Source organism: Bolinopsis microptera, chromosome 1 (genome assembly GCF_026151205.1).
Source record: "Bolinopsis microptera isolate Bmic1 chromosome 1, MBARI_Bmic_1.0, whole genome shotgun sequence".
Lineage (NCBI taxonomy): Eukaryota > Metazoa > Ctenophora > Tentaculata > Lobata > Bolinopsidae > Bolinopsis > Bolinopsis microptera.
In genome coordinates, this window is record NC_087072.1 from 16,739,274 (window position 1) to 16,766,327 (window position 27,054).

The window sequence follows — 27,054 nt, forward strand, 5'->3', positions numbered from 1 at the left end:
TCTGGTTACTTCGAACTACTTCAATCCCCAAATTTATACATGAACATCTAACTATCTCGTTATAGTTACTACAAGTTGGGCTCTCTCCAGTACTGTTTGACTATTATGGCTAATCAACTTCAATCCCACCTCATGAAGTAGAATCTACTTCTAGTTTCCTTTAATTCTGCTACCTCTATGCCATGCCTATTCTACCCAGCTACCACCAACACGTTATAATTGTAGCTCTTTCTAGCAACCTCTGAATGCTACCTCCTGCTCTATTATACAGGTACCATCAGTGGGCAGAATCCACCAATTCCAGCTCTTTTCACGTACTTCGGCTACATCTATTTAGCTACTACTGCAAGGCCGCCTGGCCCCTCCAACTTCTGCTCTTTCTAGCAAACTTAACTTAAGCTACTTCTTGCCTTTTATAGCACCACCAGCAACAATTTATTTTGACTCTTTCCGGCTGACTCAGCTGCATTCAACAATTTCCAGCTCATTGAGGAAGAGGAAACCTGCTATTTCTAGCAAATTCTGAATGCTACTTTCTGCTCTATCTAGCTTCCACCAACACCCACTAATTGTTGTTCAGCTACCACTAGCACCTGCAAATTCTAGCCCTATCCAGCACACTTAGACTACCTTATGCTATATCCAGATAGCACAAGCACCCTCAAATTCTAGCTGGAGCCTGGAGGTAGCCTAAATTAGATAAAAACAGATAGAATTTGAGAGTGCTCAACCAACTGAATAAGGATGGATGTAGCCCGAAGTAGCTAGAAGAAGCTAAAATTTGTGGGTACCGTTTGCTAGTGTTAGCTGGATAGAGCAGAAAGTAGTCTGAGGTTGCTGGAATTAGTGCTAGAATTTGCAGGTTCTGTTGATCCGTGATAGCTGAACAGAGTAGAGTAAGTCTGAGGTTGCTGAATAGGGCTAGAATTTGCAGGTGCTAATAGTAGCATAACAACAATTATTGGATGTTGGTGGAAGCTAGATAGATCAGGAAGTAGCATTCAGAGATTGCTACAAAGAGCTAGAGTGGGGATAGCAGAATTGAAGGAAACTAGAAGTAGATTCTACTACATAAGGTTGGATTGGAGTTGATTAGCCATAATAGCCAAACAGTACTGGAGAGAGCCCAACTTATGTTAAGACTGGGATCCGGGCTTAATCCCGATCCCTAATCCCGGTTTCGGTCTTAATCCCGGTCCCGGCACTTTTTCCCAGTCCCAGTCCCGGCAAAAAAAGCGGTCCCGTTCGAGCCTTGGCTTTAACGAGATAGAAGCAACAAGAGAGATCGTCAGATGTATAAATTTGGGGATAAGACAAGATAGCTGAAGGGGGCTTCTGAAACTAAATTGTGTTGCTTCATAAATATTATCTGAATTTGTTCATGCTGAACTTTTGCTGTGCTGCAAGTAAAGTGTCTGTAAGACTTTTTTAGCCCGGGATACCAAAATTAAGTACATGTTTGATGTTACTATTTTAGGATACACGAAAGTTAAAACAGTTTTTAATGAATATCTCCAAAACTAAGCACTATAAACCCTATGTTGCTTTATAGCTTTTATGTAAATGTGGCCTTTGCAGTTAGTTTGAGCTAAAAGCTTAAAAGAGAGGCCCCTACAACGTTCAGAAGCCGAGATACAAAAGTTATATATTTGCACCTGAGGGTAATTTAGAAATTTCCCCCCTAGGGTTGGAACTACTGATAGAAATTGCGTACCTTATCAATTCTGATCCAGAATGACCTTACAAAGGACCTGGTTTCTAGAAAAGTTGTCGACACCAAACTGCATACTCGATTTCAATTAGCTTCTAGAGTAGATTTTTTTCATTGCCCCAGTGAAAATCGGTTTTTCTGGATTTTTTCCAGAAGTAAGCATTTGGGCCTTTATGACCTTTATAGTGTCAATATAAACATGTGCATTTCAGTCATTTTAAGCTAAAGTTTGAGGCTCTAAGACCTTCAGAAGCTGAGATACAAATTTGATGAAATTTGTGCCTACGCCTGAGCTTAAAATTAGTTTTTTGCAGATATCTCGGAAACAAACAATTTTAGACCATATATTGATTAATAAGTTGTATATAAATGTGGCCATTGCGGTAATTTTAAGCTAAAAATGAAGTCTTTATGACCTTCAGGAGCCGAAATACGAAAATCCCGTATACGCGACTGAGGGTAATTTAGAAAATTTGCCCTGTAGGGTTGTCTCTAGCGAAACAAATTGTCCACCTAAACGATTTTGGTTTAGAATGACCTAACAAACAACCCTGTGTTGTCAGAAATCGTGTACATCGAAGTGCACACTCAACTATGCTCTGCTACTAGAGTAAACTAAAACTGGCGCTGAGGGAGTTGATCCTGGAAAGGGTACCAAGGTACAGCCTACGGAATTATTAGAGGCCCATTGTTCTTAAAACTGACTGGTATTTCAGGAATGTGTTTGAGCACATATTATATTTGTGTAAGACTGCTGTCCTTAATTCCTCGATGTCTCCTGATCGGCTGATCTGATCTGGAATGGTTTGACAAAGGCAAGTAGAAACAATAGGGGTTGCCAATAATGCGGCAATTTGTTTATGTGGCAACCTTATGGTCCAGTCATACCCTACTGGGTATCGATTGAGGTTTTTAAACAAAGCGGACAACAAAGCAATTACATGTTGCAGAAACTTCGGGGATGTTTCGATGCGATTGTGAACGAGGTTGTTTCTAATTCTAGGAACATAGATTAACACTAACAGGATTAACCGGATTAACAGGATTAAATTTACCACGAGAAACACGAGAGATAGATAAATAGCTACACTGTTTCGTTAGTGAGTTAAAAATCTTTTTGTTGATCCAAGCCTGCTCTAATGAACAATATCAGCTAGACAGAGATTCTGCAAGATACCTCATACAATTTGTCCCTAAATAAATTTTTATAAATTCTGCCGTCCTAACTAGCATTTCACAGTTACAAATCGCGATGGAGCCAGTAGCTCGACAGCAATTATTCTTATATAATTAACAATCTTTATATGTTTCCGATGCTGATGTAAAATGTAACAATATATGAATTTACAATCTTCGGTCACTATGTAACATTTTAGTTTTACAAATTGCAGAGGTTTATCATTTGGCTGCAAATAAAACAATTGTATTTTGCGAAGCTAAAACAAGAAAATACACATGTTCAGAATAATTGTGACGGTAAAACAACAATATAAAACTGTTGCCAATAAGGCAACAGTCTTTTTATGCGGCGAACTTATGGTCCCGTCCAATAATACCCCACATGAAGGTATCAATTGAGGTTTTAAAACAAAGCGGACAACAAAGCAATTACATTTTGCAGCTTGACCAGCAAGTGCTGTTGAAAAGTCTTTGCTTTGCTGACCTACTTGAACGAGGGACTCAATATCAGTTTCTATGTCATTTAAAGATTTAGCTAAAATCAAAGCAATGACATCATTATTTAAGCGTCACTGATTATTTGACGTGATCTAATCTCCGTGGGAGCCAGATAAGGGGGGTTCTTGAAGACCCTTCTTTAAGAGTCTTTCTAAAGTGTGGACATGGAATCTAATGAATTCTAAAGAGTCCAGCTCTCATTCTCGATCCAGAGTCCAGCCCATTTGCACGATAAGGTCGAGGTTTCGGGAATCTTCTAGCTGATTATTGCAGGCATGGAAACATGAAGAAGGTTGCTGTTGTAACTTGCTGATATCAGGTGTGGCTTATCCAATGTATGAGATAAGGTAGGATAACAGAGCAGACTGAAGATAAGAACCTTGCATAAAATGTTGGAAATAAACTCAATTCATAAACAGCGTGAAATCGATATGAAGAAACGAAATTGAATAGTCGGACTAAAAAAGCTTTTGTGACTTACAGGTAGATTATAGATGATAGAGAAGGACACGACGCCTAACAGCTGTGCGATACCCGCCAATATCATCTTGGGTTTGTTGGGTGATTTCCAGACGAACTTGACTGTTTTAACTTTCACGTCGATCTCTGGAAACTCGGTGGAAACTCGACTGAAGGGAGGTTAGCGGTCGGTGTTAAAGGTACTGCTACAATGCTCAATATTGGGCAATATCTGTCACTTTATAAGCTGCACCATATTATCAGCTGCCTGCTGCACAAATACAAAACTCACCCCTATAATTTTATGTAGCTGTATACTAAATTGTAATACTTTGCATATGTGCAGTTCGTGTAACAGTCGTACTAAGGTACTCTAGAAGGTAATCAAAAATTAAAAATAAGAAAGAAAACTCACATGGGCTCGTCAATTTCAGGGTTCTCGTTAGGGTCGGCTCGGCCGAAACCAGCTGGTCTTTGTTCAGCTTGCGGTTTTGTCATGACCTCTATCTCCAGCTTTATCCTACCTGTCTTGTACAGGAAGCCGTCTATCTTCTTGTACATTGGCCACCAACCTATGGAGGGGATCTGGTGAAAATGTAGATTCGACTTTGGTAATCATTTTAATGAACTTAAAGGGCTTGTTTATCACAACAATCTAAATTCAATGATATGTATAATGTATATCATGAAAACAATCGAGTTAGGGACACGTCAATTGAAAAACCTTGAGATTTTTTCTTCTTGAAAAGATTGAGGTATTGAATCTTGGGCGGTCTGGGAGGTGGCTCTTCCTCTTCACCTTCTTCCTCTTCTGCAAAAGGGTCCTGGAAAATATAACCATATTAATTCTGGATAAAATCCACATTACCTAATTAAAGAACTAAATTGTGTTTGAGGTCGACGAACTAACAAATATTAAAGTAAATGGCACCATAAAATTAAATATATTCAAATAACCGGGGTGGGAGGGGGAGGCTCTTCATAGCCAGGTATCATTTCCATGACGCCCCACTCCTCTTTAGGCTGACCACGAGGTAAATATGTGAGGTCCAAGTGAAGAAAAGCGTACGGCTCCGGGGCAACTGAGGGGTCTCCATCCACTACACTTATAGTCAGAATGGGATCCAACAGTTGATCTTCTATCTGGGAAGGTGGAGTCGAGAGATATTAACTACTCTACTTCATAAGCGTTATACTTATTAGCACTTTTAAAACAGAATAGTGAATATGCATACTGAATTTTCCAAATGCACTTCCAAATTGAACTAAAAGTTCCTCTAAAATTAACTTTATAGGGCCCACCTCTCCAGGAATGCATCTCTTCCTGTCCAGGAAAGCGTATCCGAACCTAAAGAGGAACCTCCAGTTGAAAGCTCCGTTGCCGTTCACCGCTGAGGGATGTATTTCTGAAACTTGTGCTTCTGGGTCTCCAGCAAACTGGCTGAAAACAGACCACGTGATTTGAGATGAAGAGAGAGAGATAGTTATAATATGTAGAAAATAAAGTGAAATTAATGCAAATTATGAAACAAGTTATTCTAGCAAGTAATACAGTAAAACCTCGCATCACTGCGGAATTTGGGGAAAGGATTCACCCGCGGCAAATCCTTAAATCGGGATTTGCGGTAAATCGGGGCGCAGTAAATCGGGTTTTACTTTAGTGACAAGACCCACCCTCTAATCATAAGATCGTGGAGAGTGTCCGAGTCAGGCTTTAGAGGGGGCACCTCCTCAACCGTTTCAACATCAGTGACATCAAACACGATCAGTCGAAGCTCCATATCAACGGGGAGAGGAGGGTCTATGTTCATAGGTTCAGGGGGACTCAGCATGTAAGGGAATATGTCTGTAAACATCAACATTTTTCCCTGCGGTACTCCTGAAGGAAGAAAAAGTTTTATAATTAAACGGCACCTAAATAAAAATTAAAAAATTCTAATTCTGAGGCATATCAATATTTAAGTTTCAAAATCTAAGTCGGTTCTACACACACAAATACTTATTACTACTTGAAGAAGGCTAACTTCTCAGTGTCGTATGCGACCCTCTTAAAAAGTTAAAACAGTGATAAACTGACCAGGCATGACAGGGTTGATAAGTTTTCTCTTCTCAGCGTAGTCTCTTACCAGGCCCAACTCTAGCAGCACATACAGGGCTGTCCTCTCTTTTAAGGGTCCCCATATTGCTGTATCCTCAAAATTCTCCTTGTGTTTCTCTGATAGAGTGATCGAAATTAACTAACCAGAAATTAACATATCGTATATTTTCAAAGCGGGCCTTTTTATAAGCTTTTCAAAAATATGAACGCACGACCAGGTGTTAGCTTACCAAACTCTGATATGGTGTACATTTCGTCATTGATTACACAGTTGGTTCCATCTTCAGCATAGGATGGCAGGGGGATAGTGTTAGCTGTACAGAACTCATCTAGAATCTGAGTGGGCAACATGAAGTCTCTCCACTTGTGTGGTCCAGAACTGGGGGGGATATAAGGTAGATGTTTGGTAAAATATTGATTTAAACTTAGCACGAGACGTAAAGCTAAAGTCCGGACAGTCATATGAAAATAAATTCAGTTTTTTGTTTAACCGCTTTCTACGCAGCCAGTATTCACATCAAAATACACTCAAACTAGCTGACAAAAGTCCACAACATTCCCTGAAACTCACATCATATATCGTTCAGTTAGCCCACAGATCGGACGTTTGATAGAGAGGAACCTGTCCTCCAGATCCACCTTAGTCTGACCTATCAGGGCGTCCCTGCCTTCATCAGTTGATTCAGAGTCAATGATAGCCACCTGCAGCTCAGGATAGTTCGGTATATACGTGTCCATGTTGTAGATCCTGGTGGTAAGCTGGAGTTATTAACGGCTATGTGTATTAATTGAACCGGTCAGAAAATAGAGATCAGGATCTGGAGAATAAAGCATAAGATTAGATTACTTGAGTAAGTTTAGTGTCACAGTTAAGATAAATGTTTGGGTTAGGGTTATTGTATGGATTCCTGAGAACATTGTTCATTTTTGGGATATCAAAAGTTCTGTTACACATGATATCATTGAACAGCAACCCATAATTTAGATTACAGTACTCGCCTGTTCAGAAAGAAATATATAATCGTGATAGTAATCACACCACAAGATGGCTACTTCGAATTTGAAACATATGGTGACTGTAAGCTTGTTTGTGTTAACTCTATATTTCTAGCAAATCAGTGTGATTTCATGTAATTGAAAGTTGGACGGCTGGCCAGGTGGAGTGACCATTGGAAAATATTTCATGTCTGTGAAGTGATTTGACACAGTTTTTAAAAAAAGCTATCCCTCACAGCTAACACTGCCATGTTTTGATAACGTTTTTGTTTGTTATTCCGAAACAATGGAATTGGACATTCATAGCAAAACCTATTTAGTTTTTTTGTCCGTTAAAAAAACAAGTATCATTTCGACTGATTTAATTGTAGTTAGTATGCACTATGCATCAGTAACATGGTAACTTACTTGCAGAATCTTGGGTTCCTATTCCTCTTCATCAAACTGGTGGTATCAGCAATAGTTTTAGGACCGAGAGTCACAGATATAAAGGGGTCACATGTTTTATCCTTGAGTCTAGATGGTGTAGCTAGTCCTATCGCTTGTAGAGCGTACAGTCGGACGGATATGCGAATACTTCCCGCGGTCGGGACAGAACCATAAATCAAATCCCTGTCGTCGCCATCGTTAGATAGCTCGTATATTCTGAACGATCCCTGAAAATATGGTGTTAGATCAGTGAATCGGTGTATCGGCCCATATTTGGACGGTCATTTTTCAGCGCTGATGCCATTATTAAGATTAGGACTAGCTAGTTTAGTTCCAGGTCCAGAAGTCAGTCGTTAGTGCAGTGTTCATTCACCCTCCCGGAATGCTCATTCTTTTATGTGCGTCGTTTCTCTTCACAATGCACTGCCAATGTAAATCCTTTGTAACTGTTCTAAAACTATACCTACGGATTAAACAAGCAGGGGAACAGGAACAGGTGCAACTATACCTGCATCCTCGTAACGGTTGGCAAAGATTACCTCACACGTAGTTTCCTAGCATACCATTAGTAAAGCATATTTTGTCTCGCCTTTTATCGGCCAGAGCCAAAACCAGCCAGCTTTGAAAAGATCTTGATCCCTAAACCCTTTATAACAAGTATTATGTCCTCCTAGTATTAGTTTAGCATATTCAGATTTGTCCCTCGCCCAATGCCCAGATCTAAAACTGGACACTTTTGGAGAAATCTTCAAGTTGGCTTAGTAAACATTTAATTTTAGGCAGTGAGTTCCATGTCGATTGTCTATGAGCAGTGTTCATTCTATGTTAATGGGCGCTTACCATTAGTTTAGCATATTCAGATAAATTCCTCGCCCAACGCTCAGACCCAAAACTGGCCAGAGTTGTCTTAGAGTTGTACCTCACCTTTGGTGTTTACTCCCGATTTCTGCTAATGCAAATCTAGATTTACCGCGGATGTTTTCCTCCGGGTAAAATTGCTAAAACTGTTTTTGGTCTAACTCTAAGGGGTCGTTCACATATTAGTATTACGTAATCAGCCGAGGGGGGATGGGGGGTTTCTAAATGATTACGCTAGTGTAATTTTGACACGATGGCTACTCTTAACGCGAATTATTTGCTGTCCGAATTAAGACTAATTATATATTTAGAATTTGCAGTATATTATGGTCTTCAACCGTGGGTATAAGGGAAACTGTAACTTAGTTTCAAATAAATTCCGCATTATTAAATGCAGATTTGCCCGAAAAGGAGATTTGTGCATATTGAGCAGAAAAATAAAACGTTGGAGACTAAGAATTTTATATATTACTTTAGTCATCCCAACGATACATAATGTCAGACCAACCTGATGTAAATTTGACTCGTTTAAATTTTGGGAATGGCTACAAATGATCTTTACACTTTTACAGCACCTTTAAAACAGCTGTTCGTTCAACTTCAAATTATCCTCAAAATGAGCAGCTTCCGATAATTCCAGAGCGCACGTGTGACAAATCCCATGTTGCTATAAGACATTACCAATGAGTATTAAAGTAGTAATGTGCAATGTAACCTACGAGGGCAGCAGGTGATTATTGAATAGTAGTGGTGGTCGATTTTTCGACGCGTCGTTGCCCGGGGACTATAGAAACGTATGCATATTACGTAGGCCAGCACACGACCTTCAGACAACGGACACAGCTGAGCTTTAATTGTGTATTACCCGGCGATCCGGACCTTAATTCTGCTGTAATTTTATATTTCTATATTGCGTATCCTATCGTAGGAAACTGCAGTCTATCGTTTTCCATATAAGATGAGGGAAAAAGGATATCGCGGTAGTGTTAATATCAAAATAAGTTTAACTATACCAAGCAGACGTTGTTAAACTTGGACAAAAGAGCAGTTAATATGACGAATTACCGCCAAAGTGTCGAGAAATTGACAGTAGTATGACATAACACTCGTCCGACATTATATTAGGGATTGATAAAACCACCTGCCCCTGCGGAGGGTACATTTCATATATGCGAATGTTGCTAGCTTTCGAGTTGCAACGACAGCTGAAGATTATCAGCTTTCTTTAATGCTAATTGAGATCTTAGAGCTACATCGCAGATTTTTCTTAAGCAGGTCCGTGCAACAACAAAAGAACCGTCTATGCAACGTCTATGCAACGTCCCTGCACAATGAACACTCTATGCACACTCCCTGCACGGTCAGTCTATGCAACGTCTATGCAACGTCTATGCAACGTCTATGCAACGTCCCTGCACAGTACCATATGAACACCGGCTACTAGCCGGCTACTAACCGGCTAGTAGCCACTTTTGTAATAACAGCTCCTCAACTTCACATTAACAACCGGCTACTAACCGGCACTTGAAAAGTGGTCACTAGCCGGCTACTAACCGGCTACTAGCCGGCTAGTGACCACAAAGTGGCTACTAACCGGCTACTAAGCGGTCACTAGCCGGCTATTAGCCGAGCTCTAAAGCAGACCTACTAGTAGCCGGTTCCAAACCGGCTACTAGCCGGCACTTAGAAAGTGGTCACTAGCCGGCTACTAACCGGCTACTAACCGGCTAGTAACCACCAAGTGGCTACTAACCGGCTACTAAACTTACTTTTATTAAGCACGTTATTTGAAAGTAAGTTCCAAAATCGATTACAACATTTTTATGAAAAATAAAAAAATACTGAAAACTGATTACATTCAATTTCTTCGTGGTGGAGGAGCAGTGTAATTGTTTTTGGGCGCTAGGACGACGCCTTGGGTACAAAGGGTCCTAAGAGTGGCAAGATTACGGTTGCAGATCTCGTTTGCGAAGGTGTAAACACTAGGAAGTCTGACGTCTCGTAGTTGCAGCAGTGCGTGTTGGACACCTGGTAGGTCAACTTTTGCTGCTTCAGCGATACATCGCTTTCTTGAGAAGTGACTCCGAGAAATGTGTATCTGCTCCAGAGCGGCTCCTCAACCTCCAGCTCCTCAACCTCCAGCTCCTCAACCTCCAGCTCCTCAACCTCCAGCTCCTCAACCTCCAGCTCCTCAACCTCCAGCTCCTCAACCTCCAGCTCCTCAACCTCCAGCTCCTCAACCTCCAGCTCCTCAACCTCCAGCTCCTCAACCTCCAGCTCCTCAACCTCCAGCTCCTCAACCTCCAGCTCCTCAACCTGCTCCTGCACAGCAACCTGTTACTGATCAACAACCTGCTCCCAATTCTCCTCAACCTCCTGCTCAGCAAGCTGCTCCTGGACACCAACCTGCTACTGATCAGCAACCTGCTCCCAATGCTGCTGCTCTGCCTACTGGTCGCAGAACGAGGCGGATATTTTCTTTAGACGGGGTTATAGCGGAATACGACGCCGTTGTGCAGCTAGTTAACTCTGGTCTCTCAAAGTCTGCCGCTCTGGAGCAGATACACATTTCTCGGAGTCACTTCTCAAGAAAGCGATGTATCGCTGAAGCAGCAAAAGTTGACCTACCAGGTGTCCAACACGCACTGCTGCAACTACGAGACGTCAGACTTCCTAGTGTTTACACCTTCGCAAACGAGATCTGCAACCGTAATCTTGCCACTCTTAGGACCCTTTGTACCCAAGGCGTCGTCCTAGCGCCCAAAAACAATTACACTGCTCCTCCGCCACGAAGAAATTGAATGTAATCAGTTTTCAGTATTTTTTTATTTTTCATAAAAATGTTGTAATCGATTTTGGAACTTACTTTCAAATAACGTGTTTCAAATAACTTGTTTCAAATAATTCATTTCAATAATTTGTTTCAAATAACAAGTTTCAAATAACAAGTTTGAAATAATTTGTTTCAAATAATTTGTTTATTTGGCAATAATGAATTATAGCCGGTCTGATTTAGAGTCGCCTAGAGCAAATTAGTACTAGCCGGTTAGTAGCCGTCTACTAACCAGCTAGTACCCACCAGCCGGCTAGTGACCGCTTTTCAAGTGTCGGCTAGTAGCCGGTTTGGAACTAGAAGCTCCGCTTTAGAGCCGGCTAGTGACCGGTTAGTAGCCACTTGGTGGTTACTAGCCGGTTAGTAGCCGGTTAGTAGCCGGCTAGTGACCGCTTTTCAAGTGTCGGCTAGTAGCCGGTTTGGAACTAGAAGGTCCGCTTTAGAGCCGGCTAGTGACCGGTTAGTAGCCACTTGGTGGTTACTAGCCGGTTAGTAGCCGGTTAGTAGCCGGCTAGCGACCGCTTTTCGAGTGCCGGCTAGTAGGTCCGCTTAAGAGCCGGCTAGTGACCGGTTAGTAGCCGGTTAGTAGCCACTTGGTGGTTACTAGCCGGTTAGTAGCCGGTTAGTAGCCGGCTAGTGACCGCTTTCTAAGTGCCGGCTAGTAGCCGGTTTGGAACCGGCTACTAGTAGGTCCGCTTAAGAGCCGGCTAGTGACCGGTTAGTAGCCGGTTAGTAGCCACTTGGTGGTTACTAGCCGGTTAGTAGCCGGTTAGTAGCCGGCTAGTGACCACTTTCTAAGTGCCGGCTAGTAGCCGGTTTGGAACCGGCTACTAGTAGGTCTGCTTTAGAGCTCGGCTAATAGCCGGCTAGTGACCGCTTAGTAGCCGGTTAGTAGCCACTTTGTGGTCACTAGCCGGCTAGTAGCCGGTTAGTAGCCGGCTAGTGACCACTTTTCAAGTGCCGGTTAGTAGCCGGTTGTTAATGTGAAGTTGAGGAGCTGTTATTACAAAAGTGGCTACTAGCCGGTTAGTAGCCGGCTAGTAGCCGGTGTTCATATGGTACTGTGCAGGGACGTTGCATAGACGTTGCATAGACGTTGCATAGACGTTGCATAGACTGACCGTGCAGGGAGTGTGCATAGAGTGTTCATTGTGCAGGGACGTTGCATAGACGTTGCATAGACGGTTCTTTTGTTGTTGCACGGACGTTGCATAGACGTTGCATAGACTGTCAGGTGGTAAACGACCAACTTCCCTTTTTATTGTTCAACAGTTTATTCGTTTTTGGCAAATTTTGTGGACTCAAAACAATTAAAGCATTAAGCACGATATTTGATACTAGTTGGCAGATGTTAACATATTGCGAGTTTGCCACTTTTTGAACATAACGTAAAAAATTATTTGGTGAATTTAAAGAGCATAAATATTTTTCCGAAAGTCCATCTTAGCGTCTGACATACAATAAATGTTAAAATAGATCCAAACACTTCGGGAAACTCAAGTCCACGGAATCTTTTTGATAGGCACAAACAGAAGCAGCGGCAGTTTGAAAGAATGTATACAATTAATTACTTGATTGTTTGGTTACTCTCAACCACGATCGTCACTTCAGACTTACTCTTAGGCAAGTGCACAGTTGGGAGATACTTTCGTTCAATTCAATGATCAAGATATGCTGTAGAGTGTAGACCGTACCTCGTATTATACAGCAACGTCCTAAACCCCTCATTTCACCCCAGAATCACCCCAGAATCACCCCAGAATCACCCCAGAATCACCCCATTCATCTGATGTACGTAGACTACGTTGTTGCAGCCATCATCAAACTAGGTATAAGGGCGTTCCGGGTTTATTTTCCAAGTGTCTGTTGTATTCGAGATAAAGTTCTCACATTTTGAGGTTACATTTTTATTTCAACTCAAAATGACGACATTTTTAAAAATATATTGACCATTGTTAATGATCTGACCCGGCGAGAAGAAAGCGGCGCGCGCTACTTCGAAGAAATTTAGACGAGTAACATCCGTCAATAAATATATTGTTGCATTTTCTGATATCCGTCCATTATTTCAGCGGTAACTGCTGTGAACAAAGAACAGCTCACGGGTACGGATGCGACTATATCTTGTATCGTATCTGGTCTGACCCAAGTACTGGACGAGGTGAAATGGACTTTATCTGATGGTACGGCCATTATATCTGGTCAGGATGGTTATACCATCTTCACTGGTGAAGATAGTTTCAGTGGTGATACCCAAATTACCACTCTAGCAGTCACTGCCGCTCAAACCAATGTAGATAACACTTACGAGTGTCTTATCTCGTCTACTGAACTTGCTGAAACGGACAAAAGTACGACCGTCAACTTAAAAGTGTTTAGTAAGTTCTCTCACTCTCTCTCTCTATCTCTCTCTATCTCTCTCTCTCTCTCTCTCTCTCTCTCTCTCTCTCTCTCTCTCTCTCTCTCTCTCTCTCTCTCTCTCTCTCTCTCTCTCTCTCTCTCTCTCTCTCTCTCTCTCTCTCTCTCTCTCTCTCTCTCTCTCTCTCTCTCTCTCTCTCTCTCTCTCTCTCTCTCTCTCTCTCTCTCTATCTCTCTCTATCCCTCTCTAGTACTTACTTTAGTAAGTTATGTGCAGTTTGTTAAAGATTCAGATATGTTCTGGAAAATCACTGATTGTGAAAAGTTAGGATTCTTTATCCGGTGATCGAATATTTCCAGAATATATAATGACTAAAAAATAAGAGACAACTATCAAATCGGTCACAATGGAAGGTAAATTGGATGAAAAATCTTGAATACCTTATCGGACCTTATTTAGACGGACATTACTTGAACGGACATAAATGTGAACGGACATTAATATGAACGCTAGAAGGCAATCAAAACCATAAAAAATTGAAATTTTTAAAATATTTTTTTAAACGTTTTTTAAATTTTCGGGCATAAAATATTCCATGCTTAAAGCTTTAAAGCATCAGTAATACCCGCTTTTTGGAAACCTTTTTTTATCAAACTACCTCGGTCCTGCATTTCAGTGTAAACTTTTACCACCCATTCGGCGTGAACTGTGAAGTGGTTTTATCTTAGACAACTTTAGGTTAACCTTAACATGACGTTAACTTGGACGGACATTAATTGAACGGACTTTATTTGAACGGACATTAAGGTGAACTCTAGGGCCTCCAGCGTTCAAGTAATGTCCGTCCAAATAAAGTCCGATAAGGTAATCCGTAGGTTCTAATTGTAGTCTGTAGATTATTTTTGTAAGATGACGTGAATATTTCAGCTGTCATTTCAACACCCAAGTCTGTCACCACTGATACCGCACAGACGTTAACTTGTACTATCGGAGATCTAAACGCCAATGAAGCTGTTACAGTGACTTGGAAGGAACCTGGTGATGGAGCAGAAATTATAAACTCAGATAATACCAACTACGTATCGATTCCAGGAACAGTTGCTGTTGATGGCAGTACTGGTATTCAGAACGCACAACTAACCATCAAACAAGCCAAAATGGCAGCTTATGCCGAGGAAACATCCTTCACTTACAAGTGCTCTGTGACGTCATCTCAGTATTCAGACTCCCCTTCATCTGCCTACCAAGATGTTGTGGCTAACGTCGTCGTTGAAAAAGAAATAGGTGCCTTCTTTTAAACTTAAACTATCACAACATGGGCTTTGGGGGGCGTTACCAAAGATTGGTGTATCATGTAAAGTTTATAACTATTGAAATGGTGCTAATTCACAATTACTACCACAGATAACTCTCCTCATTTCAGCGGTACAACCCGTACACAAAGAACAGCTCAAAGGCACTCAGGCGATGGTATCTTGTGTGATTACTGGCTTGACAGAGGCACTGGATAAGGTGGAGTGGAGGAAGAAAGTTGATGATTCGATTATACAAGTTGACAACGGAGATGGCTTTAGCATTGACACTGGTACTTACGACACTGGTACCCAGACTACCACTTTGACTGTCCCTGATAGTCAGACCAACGAAGATAAAATTTACAAGTGTATAATCACGCCCAAAGGTGCAGATGGTGCTACTGAGATGATTACAGAAGTCAATCTAAACGTTTTCAGTAAGTAATTCAGCTATTATACGATGATATTTCATGTAAGAGCTGCTTATAAAATTTATATTTATGATTCGATTTTATTATTGGATGTACTTCTTTTGTAATCGTTTCTTGTTTCCTAACATCATTTCATAACAAGAACTAAATATTTCAGCTCTCAGTTCAACAACAAAGTCTGTCACCACTGATGCCGACCAGACCTTAACTTGTACTATCGAAGATCTAGACGCCAATCAAGCTGCTGTTGCAGTGACTTGGAAGGATCCTAATGAAGCAGAAGTTGCAGACTCAGATACTACCAACTACGTATTGATTCCAGGAACAGTTGATGGCGAGGGTATTCAGAACGCACAACTAACCATCAAACAAGCCAAAATGGCAGCTTATGCCGAGGAAACATCCTTCACTTACAAGTGCTCTGTGACGTCATCTCAGTATTCAGACTCCCCTTCATCTGCCTACCAAGATGTTGTGGCTAACGTCGTCGTTGAAAAAGAAATAGGTGCCTTCTTTTAAACTTAAACTATCACAACATGGGCTTTGGGGGGCGTTACCAAAGATTGGTGTATCATGTAAAGTTTATAACTATTGAAATGGTGCTAATTCACAATTACTACCACAGATAACTCTCCTCATTTCAGCGGTACAACCCGTACACAAAGAACAGCTCAAAGGCACTCAGGCGATGGTATCTTGTGTGATTACTGGCTTGACAGAGGCACTGGATAAGGTGGAGTGGAGGAAGAAAGTTGATGATTCGATTATACAAGCTGACAACGGAGATGGCTTTAGCATTGACACTGGTACTTACGACACTGGTACCCAGACTACCACTTTGACTGTCCCTGATAGTCAGACCAACGAAGATAAGATTTACAAGTGTATAATCACGCCCAAAGGTGCAGATGGTGCTACTGAGATGATTACAGAAGTCAATCTAAACGTTTTCAGTAAGTAATTCAGCTATTATACGATGATATTTCATGTAAGAGCTGCTTATAAAATTTATATTTATGATTCGATTTTATTATTGGATGTACTTCTTTTGTAATCGTTTCTTGTTTCCTAACATCATTTCATAACAAGAACTAAATATTTCAGCTCTCAGTTCAACAACAAAGTCTGTCACCACTGATGCCGACCAGACCTTAACTTGTACTATCGAAGATCTAGACGCCAATCAAGCTGCTGTTGCAGTGACTTGGAAGGATCCTAATGAAGCAGAAGTTGCAGACTCAGATACTACCAACTACGTATTGATTCCAGGAACAGTTGATGGCGAGGGTATTCAGAACGCACAACTAACCATCAAACAAGCCAAAATGGCAGCTTATGCCGAGGAAACATCCTTCACTTACAAGTGCTCTGTGACGTCATCTCAGTATTCAGACTCCCCTTCATCTGCCTACCAAGATGTTGTGGCTAACGTCGTCGTTGAAAAAGAAATAGGTGCCTTCTTTTAAACTTAAACTATCACAACATGGGCTTTGGGGGGCGTTACCAAAGATTGGTGTATCATGTAAAGTTTATAACTATTGAAATGGTGCTAATTCACAATTACTACCACAGATAACTCTCCTCATTTCAGCGGTACAACCCGTACACAAAGAACAGCTCAAAGGCACTCAGGCGATGGTATCTTGTGTGATTACTGGCTTGACAGAGGCACTGGATAAGGTGGAGTGGAGGAAGAAAGTTGATGATTCGATTATACAAGCTGACAACGGAGATGGCTTTAGCATTGACACTGGTACTTACGACACTGGTACCCAGACTACCACTTTGACTGTCCCTGATAGTCAGACCAACGAAGATAAGATTTACAAGTGTATAATCACGCCCAAAGGTGCAGATGGTGCTACTGAGATGATTACAGAAGTCAATCTAAACGTTTTCAGTAAGTAATTCAGCTATTATACGATGATATTTCATGTAAGAGCTGCTTATAAAATTTATATTTATGATTCGATTTTATTATTGGATGTACTTCTTTTGTAATCGTTTCTTGTTTCCTAACATCATTTCATAACAAGAACTAAATATTTCAGCTCTCAGTTCAACAACAAAGTCTGTCACCACTGATGCCGACCAGACCTTAACTTGTACTATCGAAGATCTAGACGCCAATCAAGCTGCTGTTGCAGTGACTTGGAAGGATCCTAATGAAGCAGAAGTTGCAGACTCAGATACTACCAACTACGTATTGATTCCAGGAACAGTTGATGGCGAGGGTATTCAGAACGCACAACTAACCATCAAACAAGCCAAAATGGCAGCTTATGCCGAGGAAACATCCTTCACTTACAAGTGCTCTGTGACGTCATCTCAGTATTCAGACTCCCCTTCATCTGCCTACCAAGATGTTGTGGCTAACGTCGTCGTTGAAAAAGAAATAGGTGCCTTCTTTTAAACTTAAACTATCACAACATGGGCTTTGGGGGGCGTTACCAAAGATTGGTGTATCATGTAAAGTTTATAACTATTGAAATGGTGCTAATTCACAATTACTACCACAGATAACTCTCCTCATTTCAGCGGTACAACCCGTACACAAAGAACAGCTCAAAGGCACTCAGGCGATGGTATCTTGTGTGATTACTGGCTTGACAGAGGCACTGGATAAGGTGGAGTGGAGGAAGAAAGTTGATGATTCGATTATACAAGCTGACAACGGAGATGGCTTTAGCATTGACACTGGTACTTACGACACTGGTACCCAGACTACCACTTTGACTGTCCCTGATAGTCAGACCAACGAAGATAAGATTTACAAGTGTATAATCACGCCCAAAGGTGCAGATGGTGCTACTGAGATGATTACAGAAGTCAATCTAAACGTTTTCAGTAAGTAATTCAGCTATTATACGATGATATTTCATGTAAGAGCTGCTTATAAAATTTATATTTATGATTCGATTTTATTATTGGATGTACTTCTTTTGTAATCGTTTCTTGTTTCCTAACATCATTTCATAACAAGAACTAAATATTTCAGCTCTCAGTTCAACAACAAAGTCTGTCACCACTGATGCCGACCAGACCTTAACTTGTACTATCGAAGATCTAGACGCCAATCAAGCTGCTGTTGCAGTGACTTGGAAGGATCCTAATGAAGCAGAAGTTGCAGACTCAGATACTACCAACTACGTATTGATTCCAGGAACAGTTGATGGCGAGGGTATTCAAAACGCACAACTAACCATCAAACAAGCCAAAATGGCAGCTTATGCCGAGGAAACATCCTTCACTTACAAGTGCTCTGTGACGTCATCTCAGTATTCAGACTCCCCTTCATCTGCCTACCAAGATGTTGTGGCTAACGTCGTCGTTGAAAAAGAAATAGGTGCCTTCTTTTAAACTTAAACTATCACAACATGGGCTTTGGGGGGCGTTACCAAAGATTGGTGTATCATGTAAAGTTTATAACTATTGAAATGGTGCTAATTCACAATTACTACCACAGATAACTCTCCTCATTTCAGCGGTACAACCCGTACACAAAGAACAGCTCAAAGGCACTCAGGCGATGGTATCTTGTGTGATTACTGGCTTGACAGAGGCACTGGATAAGGTGGAGTGGAGGAAGAAAGTTGATGATTCGATTATACAAGCTGACAACGGAGATGGCTTTAGCATTGACACTGGTACTTACGACACTGGTACCCAGACTACCACTTTGACTGTCCCTGATAGTCAGACCAACGAAGATAAGATTTACAAGTGTATAATCACGCCCAAAGGTGCAGATGGTGCTACTGAGATGATTACAGAAGTCAATCTAAACGTTTTCAGTAAGTAATTCAGCTATTATACGATGATATTTCATGTAAGAGCTGCTTATAAAATTTATATTTATGATTCGATTTTATTATTGGATGTACTTCTTTTGTAATCGTTTCTTGTTTCCTAACATCATTTCATAACAAGAACTAAATATTTCAGCTCTCAGTTCAACAACAAAGTCTGTCACCACTGATGCCGACCAGACCTTAACTTGTACTATCGAAGATCTAGACGCCAATCAAGCTGCTGTTGCAGTGACTTGGAAGGATCCTAATGAAGCAGAAGTTGCAGACTCAGATACTACCAACTACGTATTGATTCCAGGAACAGTTGATGGCGAGGGTATTCAGAACGCACAACTAACCATCAAACAAGCCAAAATGGCAGCTTATGCCGAGGAAACATCCTTCACTTACAAGTGCTCTGTGACGTCATCTCAGTATTCAGACTCCCCTTCATCTGCCTACCAAGATGTTGTGGCTAACGTCGTCGTTGAAAAAGAAATAGGTGCCTTCTTTTAAACTTAAACTATCACAACATGGGCTTTGGGGGGCGTTACCAAAGATTGGTGTATCATGTAAAGTTTATAACTATTGAAATGGTGCTAATTCACAATTACTACCACAGATAACTCTCCTCATTTCAGCGGTACAACCCGTACACAAAGAACAGCTCAAAGGCACTCAGGCGATGGTATCTTGTGTGATTACTGGCTTGACAGAGGCACTGGATAAGGTGGAGTGGAGGAAGAAAGTTGATGATTCGATTATACAAGCTGACAACGGAGATGGCTTTAGCATTGACACTGGTACTTACGACACTGGTACCCAGACTACCACTTTGACTGTCCCTGATAGTCAGACCAACGAAGATAAGATTTACAAGTGTATAATCACGCCCAAAGGTGCAGATGGTGCTACTGAGATGATTACAGAAGTCAATCTAAACGTTTTCAGTAAGTAATTCAGCTATTATACGATGATATTTCATGTAAGAGCTGCTTATAAAATTTATATTTATGATTCGATTTTATTATTGGATGTACTTCTTTTGTAATCGTTTCTTGTTTCCTAACATCATTTCATAACAAGAACTAAATATTTCAGCTCTCAGTTCAACAACAAAGTCTGTCACCACTGATGCCGACCAGACCTTAACTTGTACTATCGAAGATCTAGACGCCAATCAAGCTGCTGTTGCAGTGACTTGGAAGGATCCTAATGAAGCAGAAGTTGCAGACTCAGATACTACCAACTACGTATTGATTCCAGGAACAGTTGATGGCGAGGGTATTCAGAACGCACAACTAACCATCAAACAAGCCAAAATGGCAGCTTATGCCGAGGAAACATCCTTCACTTACAAGTGCTCTGTGACGTCATCTCAGTATTCAGACTCCCCTTCATCTGCCTACCAAGATGTTGTGGCTAACGTCGTCGTTGAAAAAGAAATAGGTGCCTTCTTTTAAACTTAAACTATCACAACATGGGCTTTGGGGGGCGTTACCAAAGATTGGTGTATCATGTAAAGTCTATAACTATTGTAATGGCGTTAATTCACAATTACTATCACAGATAACTCTCCTCATTACAGCGGTACAAGCTGTACACAAAGAACAGCTCAAAGACACTCAGGCGATGGTATCTTGTGTTGTTACTGGCTTGACAGAGGCACTGGAGACAGATCAGGTGAAGTGGACGACATTTGAAGATGCGCCCATAACTACCGGATCAGATGGTTTTACAATTGAAACTAGTAGCTTGACTGGTAATACCCAGACTACCACTTTGACTGTCCCTGGTAGTCAGACCGACACAGATAAGGTTTACAAGTGTGTTATCACGCCCACTGGAGATGATGTCACGGCAAAGACTACAGAAGTCAATTTAAAAGTTTTCAGTAAGTAATTCAGCTATTATACGATGATATTTCATGTAAGAGCTGTTTGTAGAATTTAGATTCGTGATTCGATTTTATGATTGGATATAATTCGTTTGGATCTTTTCTTCTTTCTCAACATCATTTCATAACAAGAACTAAATATTTCAGCTGTCAGTTCAACACCCGAGTCTGTCACCACTGATACCGACCAGACCTTAACTTGTACTATCGGAGATCTAGACGCCAATCAAGCTGTTACAGTGACTTGGAAGGAACCTGGTGATGGAGCATTAATTATAAACTCAGATAATACCAACTACGTATTGATTCCAGGAACAGTTGATGGCGAGGGTATTCAGAACGCACAACTAACCATCAAACAAGCCAAAATGGCAGGTTATGCCGACCAAACATCCTTCACTTACAAGTGCTCTGTGACGTCATCACAGTATTCAGACTCCCCCTCATCTGTCGAACAAGTTGTTGTGGCTAACGTCGTTGAAAAGGAAATAGGTACTTCCTTCTGAACGTATACTATCATAGTGTGGGTATTATAATAGTATAATAGGCCTTACCTAATGCTCTAATAAGGTTACCTAATGAGCTCACATTACAACTCACCTATTGGACAATCGATGAATCATTTTATTAATAAATTAGACTAGCCCCTAACAAACTGAAACCATTCAGATGAGGGTGGCGATAACGCGGCAGTGATAGCGGCTTCGGTGGTGGGAGGAGTGGTTTTTGTGGCTGGGGCTGGAGCAGTTGCAGTCCTTGTCTACAAGAAGTTTTGTTTGTGAGTACAAATATAAACCATTTATCGAACAAAGTTTTATTTGTGAGTACGAATATATACTATTTATCAAACAAATAACATCTTTTGAAACACATAATTATTTGAATTTACAAAAACACACTTCAGTCCCCCTAATTTTATTGACTGTCAAGTTTTTTGAATAAAATCGGATTTCGTGACAATTTAATTTGTGATGGTTTAAAAGATAATATCACACGGCAATGACATTTAAACCCTAGCGGACCTATAAGGGTCTACGCAGACTTTACTGTTCAAAATCAAATTCTCAGTATTGAAATCAGAACCAGTCAGGCATAGATCGAGCGTTTCTATTGACGCGAAACTCTTCTGTGAGTTCACCGGAGCTATCATTCACACTTCTACTTCTTGCTGCACTAGCTGGAATATCTCTAGCAAAACGGTAAAGATAGCTCCTATCGTAGAATGATCTCCTCTTGTCAATATGTTCCATGACTCTACCTAGAACCAGTTTAGAACCATATTCCACCGCAACCGTCCTATCCTCCGCAAGACCAACGTTAATCAGCCAGGAAACTAGATCTTCGCCCGTAAAAACGTCCTCGTAAGACCGCCCGAACGTGCCCTGGACTGATTGACTGATAGCACTGATACAGGCGGCCATGTGGTACTGGATAAACCTCTGACAGGTGAGCACCGTTTCTGGGGCCAGGGCTTCAAGTTTAGGCAGACTTAACTCTTCTTCTTTCAGCACACAGCGCACCATCGCCTCTTTTATCATGATCATTTTCTCTCGAATTTCCGCTATAGGTGTACCAAATACAGCGGCCATAAATATAGCAGCGAATAGCCAAATATTTTGGTAGAGAAGTACCAGACCCACGAAGGTCTTGCTGCCTTTGGCCTTCTCAAAGATGCCCCAAACTTCTACAAGTATGGTGACCATTGCCATGATAACAGAGATGAAGCCGATGACTTGGAACTTGCTAACCTCTCTTTCTGATACTTCCCATGGATTGCTCTCGCTAGCGTGACTGATACTTCTCCCCATCTTGTTGTTGTGGAAATCCCTCATTCCGGTAGAAAAATCGCTAGTTTCCTCCATAGGCTCATACATGACCCGGTTGTGTTCTCTTCTCACAGCTCGAGATCTACAGTATCCAACAAACTTTGGGACCAGAGTCATACCAATGGCGATGATGAGGATCACTACTTTTGTGAGGACAAACTCAGTGCTAATGTTGTTGCTGTAATCCCAGATGTAGTTATGTGGCTCTATGGGGTGTTTCAACTCAAAAGGTAAGGACGTGAGAGCAAGCAAGGCTACAGGCAGGATTACGCACAAGCAGATGAACCAAACAGCAACTCGTTTTGTGAAAAATGCTCCGAACATGTTCCCTCGATCGGCTAGTCCTAAGATGAACGGATAAGCTGAGCCTAAGAGGCAAAATAAACAAGATGCAACAGCTTTTCCAAATGCAATCATCTTAGCCTCTGCTTTTCCGACTTGATTAACCATGACACTTCCAATCAGTGCATTGTAGGTCAGCAGACAAAGGACTTGCCCGATCAGAAAATGATACATGAACCTCCTATAGCGGCCCAGGAACACCAGGACGAGGAGCAGCCAGATAGCCAGACCGACTCCCGAGTACCCTATACCTTCAGTCAGATTCTTAACCAAGGTGGTGGTTTCATCGCTGAACAACTGGCACCATGAAACATAGTACAGGGACATGAACAGGGTGCTGACAGGAGCAAAGCTGAGAGTGGTAGCTAGCACTATCATAGCGAATGTGGGTGTCAGTAAGTCGTACTGACTGGCGAATATGACGACAATGGGGGAGGATGGCAAGGTTCCGTAGAGGTAGAACATGATGGAGAGACTTTCAGAGGCTCCTTTGTCTGCTGGGATGATTAGTTGAGTCAATTTCATCATGAGAGGAGATATTCCTAGTTTAATGATGGTGATAACCACAATAGCCATGATCTGCCTAGGACTGGTAAAGTGCTTGACACTCCCGACCAGCACCAGCCCTGTGTACAGTAAATATATGGGAGGTATTGTTGTAGCCAGGCTTTTGAGAACCCCGTCCCCAAACCACTTGAAGAATGCTGTAGAATGTCCCACTCCCATGAGCCGCAGAATAAGTCCCAAAACTGCAGCTAAGACTGGAGGTCGAAGAAGAGATCGCATGAGAGCGCAGAGAATACTTTTACCCCAAGTAAGGGACAGCTCTCTGTTTCTCCGCAGCTCCAAGAAGAAGATTGTTATAGGAGCGTAGGTTGCGTAGGTCAGTACCATGGAGTCTTCCATGTAAGATGGGTAATCTTTGGAACCCGGGTATGTAGAATTATCAAACAGTGCATGAAGCAGCTGTTGACCAATAGCATAGTCATTGGAATGAACAGTGGCTAGAGCAAACAGGAACACAGCTGCCCAGCTAACAGACGACTTCCTGACCAGGATAAGTCCGACAGAGATTACAGCGGTGTAGAGGATAGACTTCACTATGATGATCCCGTAGAGGAAGTTGGGGAGGGTTTCGTGACGATCAGTGCTGGTAACCTGGACAGTGAGCACATTGTATAGGATACCAGCTGGCAGGGCTATGTTGAAGATGTAGGACGCTAGAACGGGCCTCCCTCTCCCTGTTGGGAGCACGTTGAATCTTCCCGCTAGGTATCCCAAAGAGATGAAGGTGAAGATGGTCACGAAGATAGGAAAAAATTTGCCAGCAAGTTCAGCCAGTAGGTGTGAATAGTCTTCGTTCCCTTCCATTTCTTTAAGATACAAACGAAGTTAGTTATAGCACTGTTAATTATTGGAGTTTGTCACAGTCTTGTTGGAACACTAAATTGTCCTGACACTGCACATGCAACTCAAACTTGGGTAAATTGTAGTTTTACAAAATGTACTTAAAGATTTAAAGAGTTAAAGTGTTGATGAAATATTTTGCTCTCGGAAGAAACGTTCGAAAGTAAACCGGCTAAAGAATCTGATTAAACACGAACTTAAATGCAGTGCAATTTGAGTAGGTCTCTAGGCTACTGAATTTTAAGACTCGTGCGGGTTCTAACTTTAGAATGGCGTGTACATCATTGATTTGGTGTTGAATTTCCGATAAGACATATCTGCCCGAAATAGAGATAGTTTAACCATGATGACCTTATATTTAATACTATATTGATAAGACTGTGGTACTATTACGAATTGTACATGATTAAGTCCTCTATTATTACAAATTGTGTACTCATCAGCATAATTGAACTTTTTGTAAAGCGTAGGGTTCCAGTTCAAAACCGCCCGTTTCTCTTTCAATATTGATTAATGCTGAGCAGAAAATTGAATATGAAGTTATTCTGAAAATAATATGAAATGACCACGTCTTGATGATCATGTTACTGTAAGAAAACACCGAATATCATCTCAGCGGTATATCTCGTGACATATTTTCTTTAATAAAATATTTCAAGATTGTAAAACAAATAACGAAAACCCGGTCATTTATTCTACCAAAAGGTTAAAAGAGCTCTGCATTCTAAACTTATTAACACCTCTACTCAGGTCGGCAGCAGTAGCAGCAGCAGCGGCACCACCAGTGTAGAACACAGCTTTAGGAGAGGGAGCAAAAAACAATACAGGCATACAGCGCAGACATTCATCAGGACTTCAAAAGTAACATTAATAACAATAAAGCTTTGGTGCAACTGGCATACATTGCAGACGACTAGGAACATTCTAACATTGCAAAAATTGTAAAAGCAGTTTAACTGTCAATCTGCAATCTGCATTAGATGTACTATACACTCATGCGCAGTAGTAGCTGGAAAATCTAGCAAAATGTTTCCAAGTAGCCACCCTCCCCACCCACACCCCCAAGTAGTTTAGATAGGCTTACCTACGCGTGTCTCCAAGTATATCTACTCAATCAGAAAAATAGAGACATCTTGTTTTTGAACATTTCAGAAGCTAAGATAATGCGGTTTTTTAGGTAGTCTATTATATAATATATTCCAGTAGAAGAGATGTGTAGCGTATTCTTGTAGTTGTTGGTTTTAATGTATCGTTCAGAATTTTGTACATCAATAGATCTGTATATTTGAAAACCTTTAAAATGAACAATGAAGACATCACAAGTATTATTTTTCAAATTAAATTTGTTTTTGAAACGCTGAAGCTTCAATATTGACGTTAAATAGTTTTACTTGCAGTCAGTTTTATCATTTTATTAAAACTGTATTGAATTTGGTGATCATAAAGTTATGTTTCCGAGAACGGTTCAAAGTGACGACGGTTAGAATGGGTTTTATTGGGGCTTTTGAGAAGTTACCGCAACAAAATGGACAGAATGGGAGAAAACTGCTTGAATTATATGTTCTTTCACATTTAAAATTATTTCTGATCAAATCTCATGAGCTATGATACTTATCTTATAAAATATCTAAATTTAATCACGACGTCACGACGTGGTGTTTTCAAATTTTCTCTATAAGAACAACACCAAACGAGGCTGATTTAAGATGGTAGAGGTTATTTTAATATCGTTAAGTTTTATAAAATCAGCACTTGATTACCTAGAGTCTATTCTCTTTTACCCTACCCTAGGACAAGCAGCTAGGCACTACTAGGCCAAGTGTTACATTTTGATAAACCACCAGATTTTCGGCGTAAAAAAGTGTGCCAATATTATGGTCAGAACTGGGTGCTTATAAAGTTATAAGTACGGGTCAATATCTAATGTTTCAGTACCAGATAGCAGTTCCTCATATTACTGGCATTTGTTCTGGGTTTGGGTTTCCTCGGCAACCAACCGTTTTAGATTAAAGTCGCCATACCTGCTATATATAATGCACTTGTTATCTCATGGGAAAAACGAGAGTTTGGCTATAATTAAATCATAGTTTAATCACCTTTTATTGGAAAACCGGTCGCTGCAGCCCAGAGTATTTTCTGCCAAATATTTAACGATATAACCTTGAATATAACCGTAACCTACGAGCGGTCCCCCTTTTAAGATTTGTCTCCTAGCCACCTTGTAGCGTTAAACTTGTTGGATCCCTTGATTCACACAGTGATTATCCACCCTCCTCACTTCCGCAGATTATGTTGTCAAATGGTTTCCCTTTTTCTAAATGCACTCTTTATATCAATTTACAAAAATCGTAACCACTTGAAAAATGCACTCCAAAATCTACAAATGAGCTAACTATCAAATTAGCTAACTTTGTTAAAATTTAAATCAAGATAATTTTACTTTATTAATTATTTGTTTCGTAACTTTTTGTTCTCTTGATCTGTTAGATTTTTCTTTTTTCTTTCTGGCGCATGATCTTCACCTAGAAGTCAGCATTCGAGCTTCAGATATGATAATATTGCGCCTTTTTGACTTTTGCAAATTTTTGACTTTTAACCTTTTTTTTAAATTGACTGACCACGTAACTGTTATTTCAAAGTCAAAC

The 27,054-nt window shown here is 40.9% G+C and overlaps 4 protein-coding genes across 4 annotated transcripts in view; 2 read left to right on the plus strand and 2 right to left on the minus strand.

Annotated features, from left to right (window-relative positions):
• Positions 1-3,141: 3,141 nt before the first annotated feature.
• Positions 3,142-27,054, minus strand: part of LOC134825988 (myoferlin-like) — a 44,478-nt gene continuing 20,565 nt past the window's right edge. Inside the window, exons 30-40 of the mRNA XM_063838220.1 lie at positions 7,350-7,597; positions 6,517-6,693; positions 6,176-6,324; positions 5,925-6,062; positions 5,522-5,726; positions 5,150-5,288; positions 4,805-4,990; positions 4,572-4,671; positions 4,263-4,419; positions 3,870-4,017; positions 3,142-3,753 (exon numbers count right to left, since the gene is read on the minus strand). Coding sequence (XP_063694290.1) covers positions 3,715-3,753; positions 3,870-4,017; positions 4,263-4,419; positions 4,572-4,671; positions 4,805-4,990; positions 5,150-5,288; positions 5,522-5,726; positions 5,925-6,062; positions 6,176-6,324; positions 6,517-6,693; positions 7,350-7,597 — 1,686 coding nt within the window. The 3' untranslated portion in view covers positions 3,142-3,714. The remainder of the gene's footprint in view (positions 3,754-3,869; positions 4,018-4,262; positions 4,420-4,571; positions 4,672-4,804; positions 4,991-5,149; positions 5,289-5,521; positions 5,727-5,924; positions 6,063-6,175; positions 6,325-6,516; positions 6,694-7,349; positions 7,598-27,054) is intronic.
• On the plus strand, positions 8,555-20,400 carry LOC134823350 (uncharacterized). The gene is made up of 17 exons (XM_063834780.1): positions 8,555-8,567; positions 10,476-10,937; positions 12,822-12,890; positions 13,134-13,412; positions 14,348-14,704; positions 14,844-15,152; positions 15,304-15,651; positions 15,791-16,099; positions 16,251-16,598; positions 16,738-17,046; positions 17,198-17,545; positions 17,685-17,993; positions 18,145-18,492; positions 18,632-18,940; positions 19,092-19,439; positions 19,579-19,887; positions 20,039-20,400. Exons 1-17 carry the CDS (start codon positions 8,555-8,557, stop codon positions 20,398-20,400), a joined length of 5,136 nt encoding a protein of 1,711 aa, XP_063690850.1.
• Positions 20,463-25,227, plus strand: LOC134826003 (uncharacterized). The gene is made up of 4 exons (XM_063838246.1): positions 20,463-20,831; positions 20,982-21,326; positions 21,504-21,612; positions 25,160-25,227. Exons 1-4 carry the CDS (start codon positions 20,570-20,572, stop codon positions 25,197-25,199), a joined length of 756 nt encoding a protein of 251 aa, XP_063694316.1. The 5' UTR covers positions 20,463-20,569; the 3' UTR covers positions 25,200-25,227.
• LOC134825991 (lysosomal cholesterol signaling protein-like) overlaps positions 21,636-27,054 on the minus strand; it is a 383,362-nt gene continuing 377,943 nt past the window's right edge. Inside the window, exon 2 of the mRNA XM_063838225.1 lies at positions 21,636-24,375. Coding sequence (XP_063694295.1) covers positions 21,911-24,373 — 2,463 coding nt within the window. The 5' untranslated portion in view covers positions 24,374-24,375 and the 3' untranslated portion in view covers positions 21,636-21,910. The remainder of the gene's footprint in view (positions 24,376-27,054) is intronic.

Coding starts and splice junctions, on each gene's coding strand:
- LOC134823350 (XM_063834780.1), top strand. Junction 17,047..17,197: donor AGTCAATCTAAACGTTTTCA/GTAAGTAATTCA, acceptor TAAATATTTCAG/CTCTCAGTTCAACAACAAAG. Junction 17,546..17,684: donor CGTCGTTGAAAAAGAAATAG/GTGCCTTCTTTT, acceptor TCCTCATTTCAG/CGGTACAACCCGTACACAAA.
- LOC134826003 (XM_063838246.1), top strand. CDS start 20,570: ATGGTATCTTGTGTTGTTACTGGCTTGACAGAGGCACTGGAGACAGAT. Junction 20,832..20,981: donor AGTCAATTTAAAAGTTTTCA/GTAAGTAATTCA, acceptor TAAATATTTCAG/CTGTCAGTTCAACACCCGAG. Junction 21,613..25,159: donor GTCTACAAGAAGTTTTGTTT/GTGAGTACAAAT, acceptor ACCTCTACTCAG/GTCGGCAGCAGTAGCAGCAG.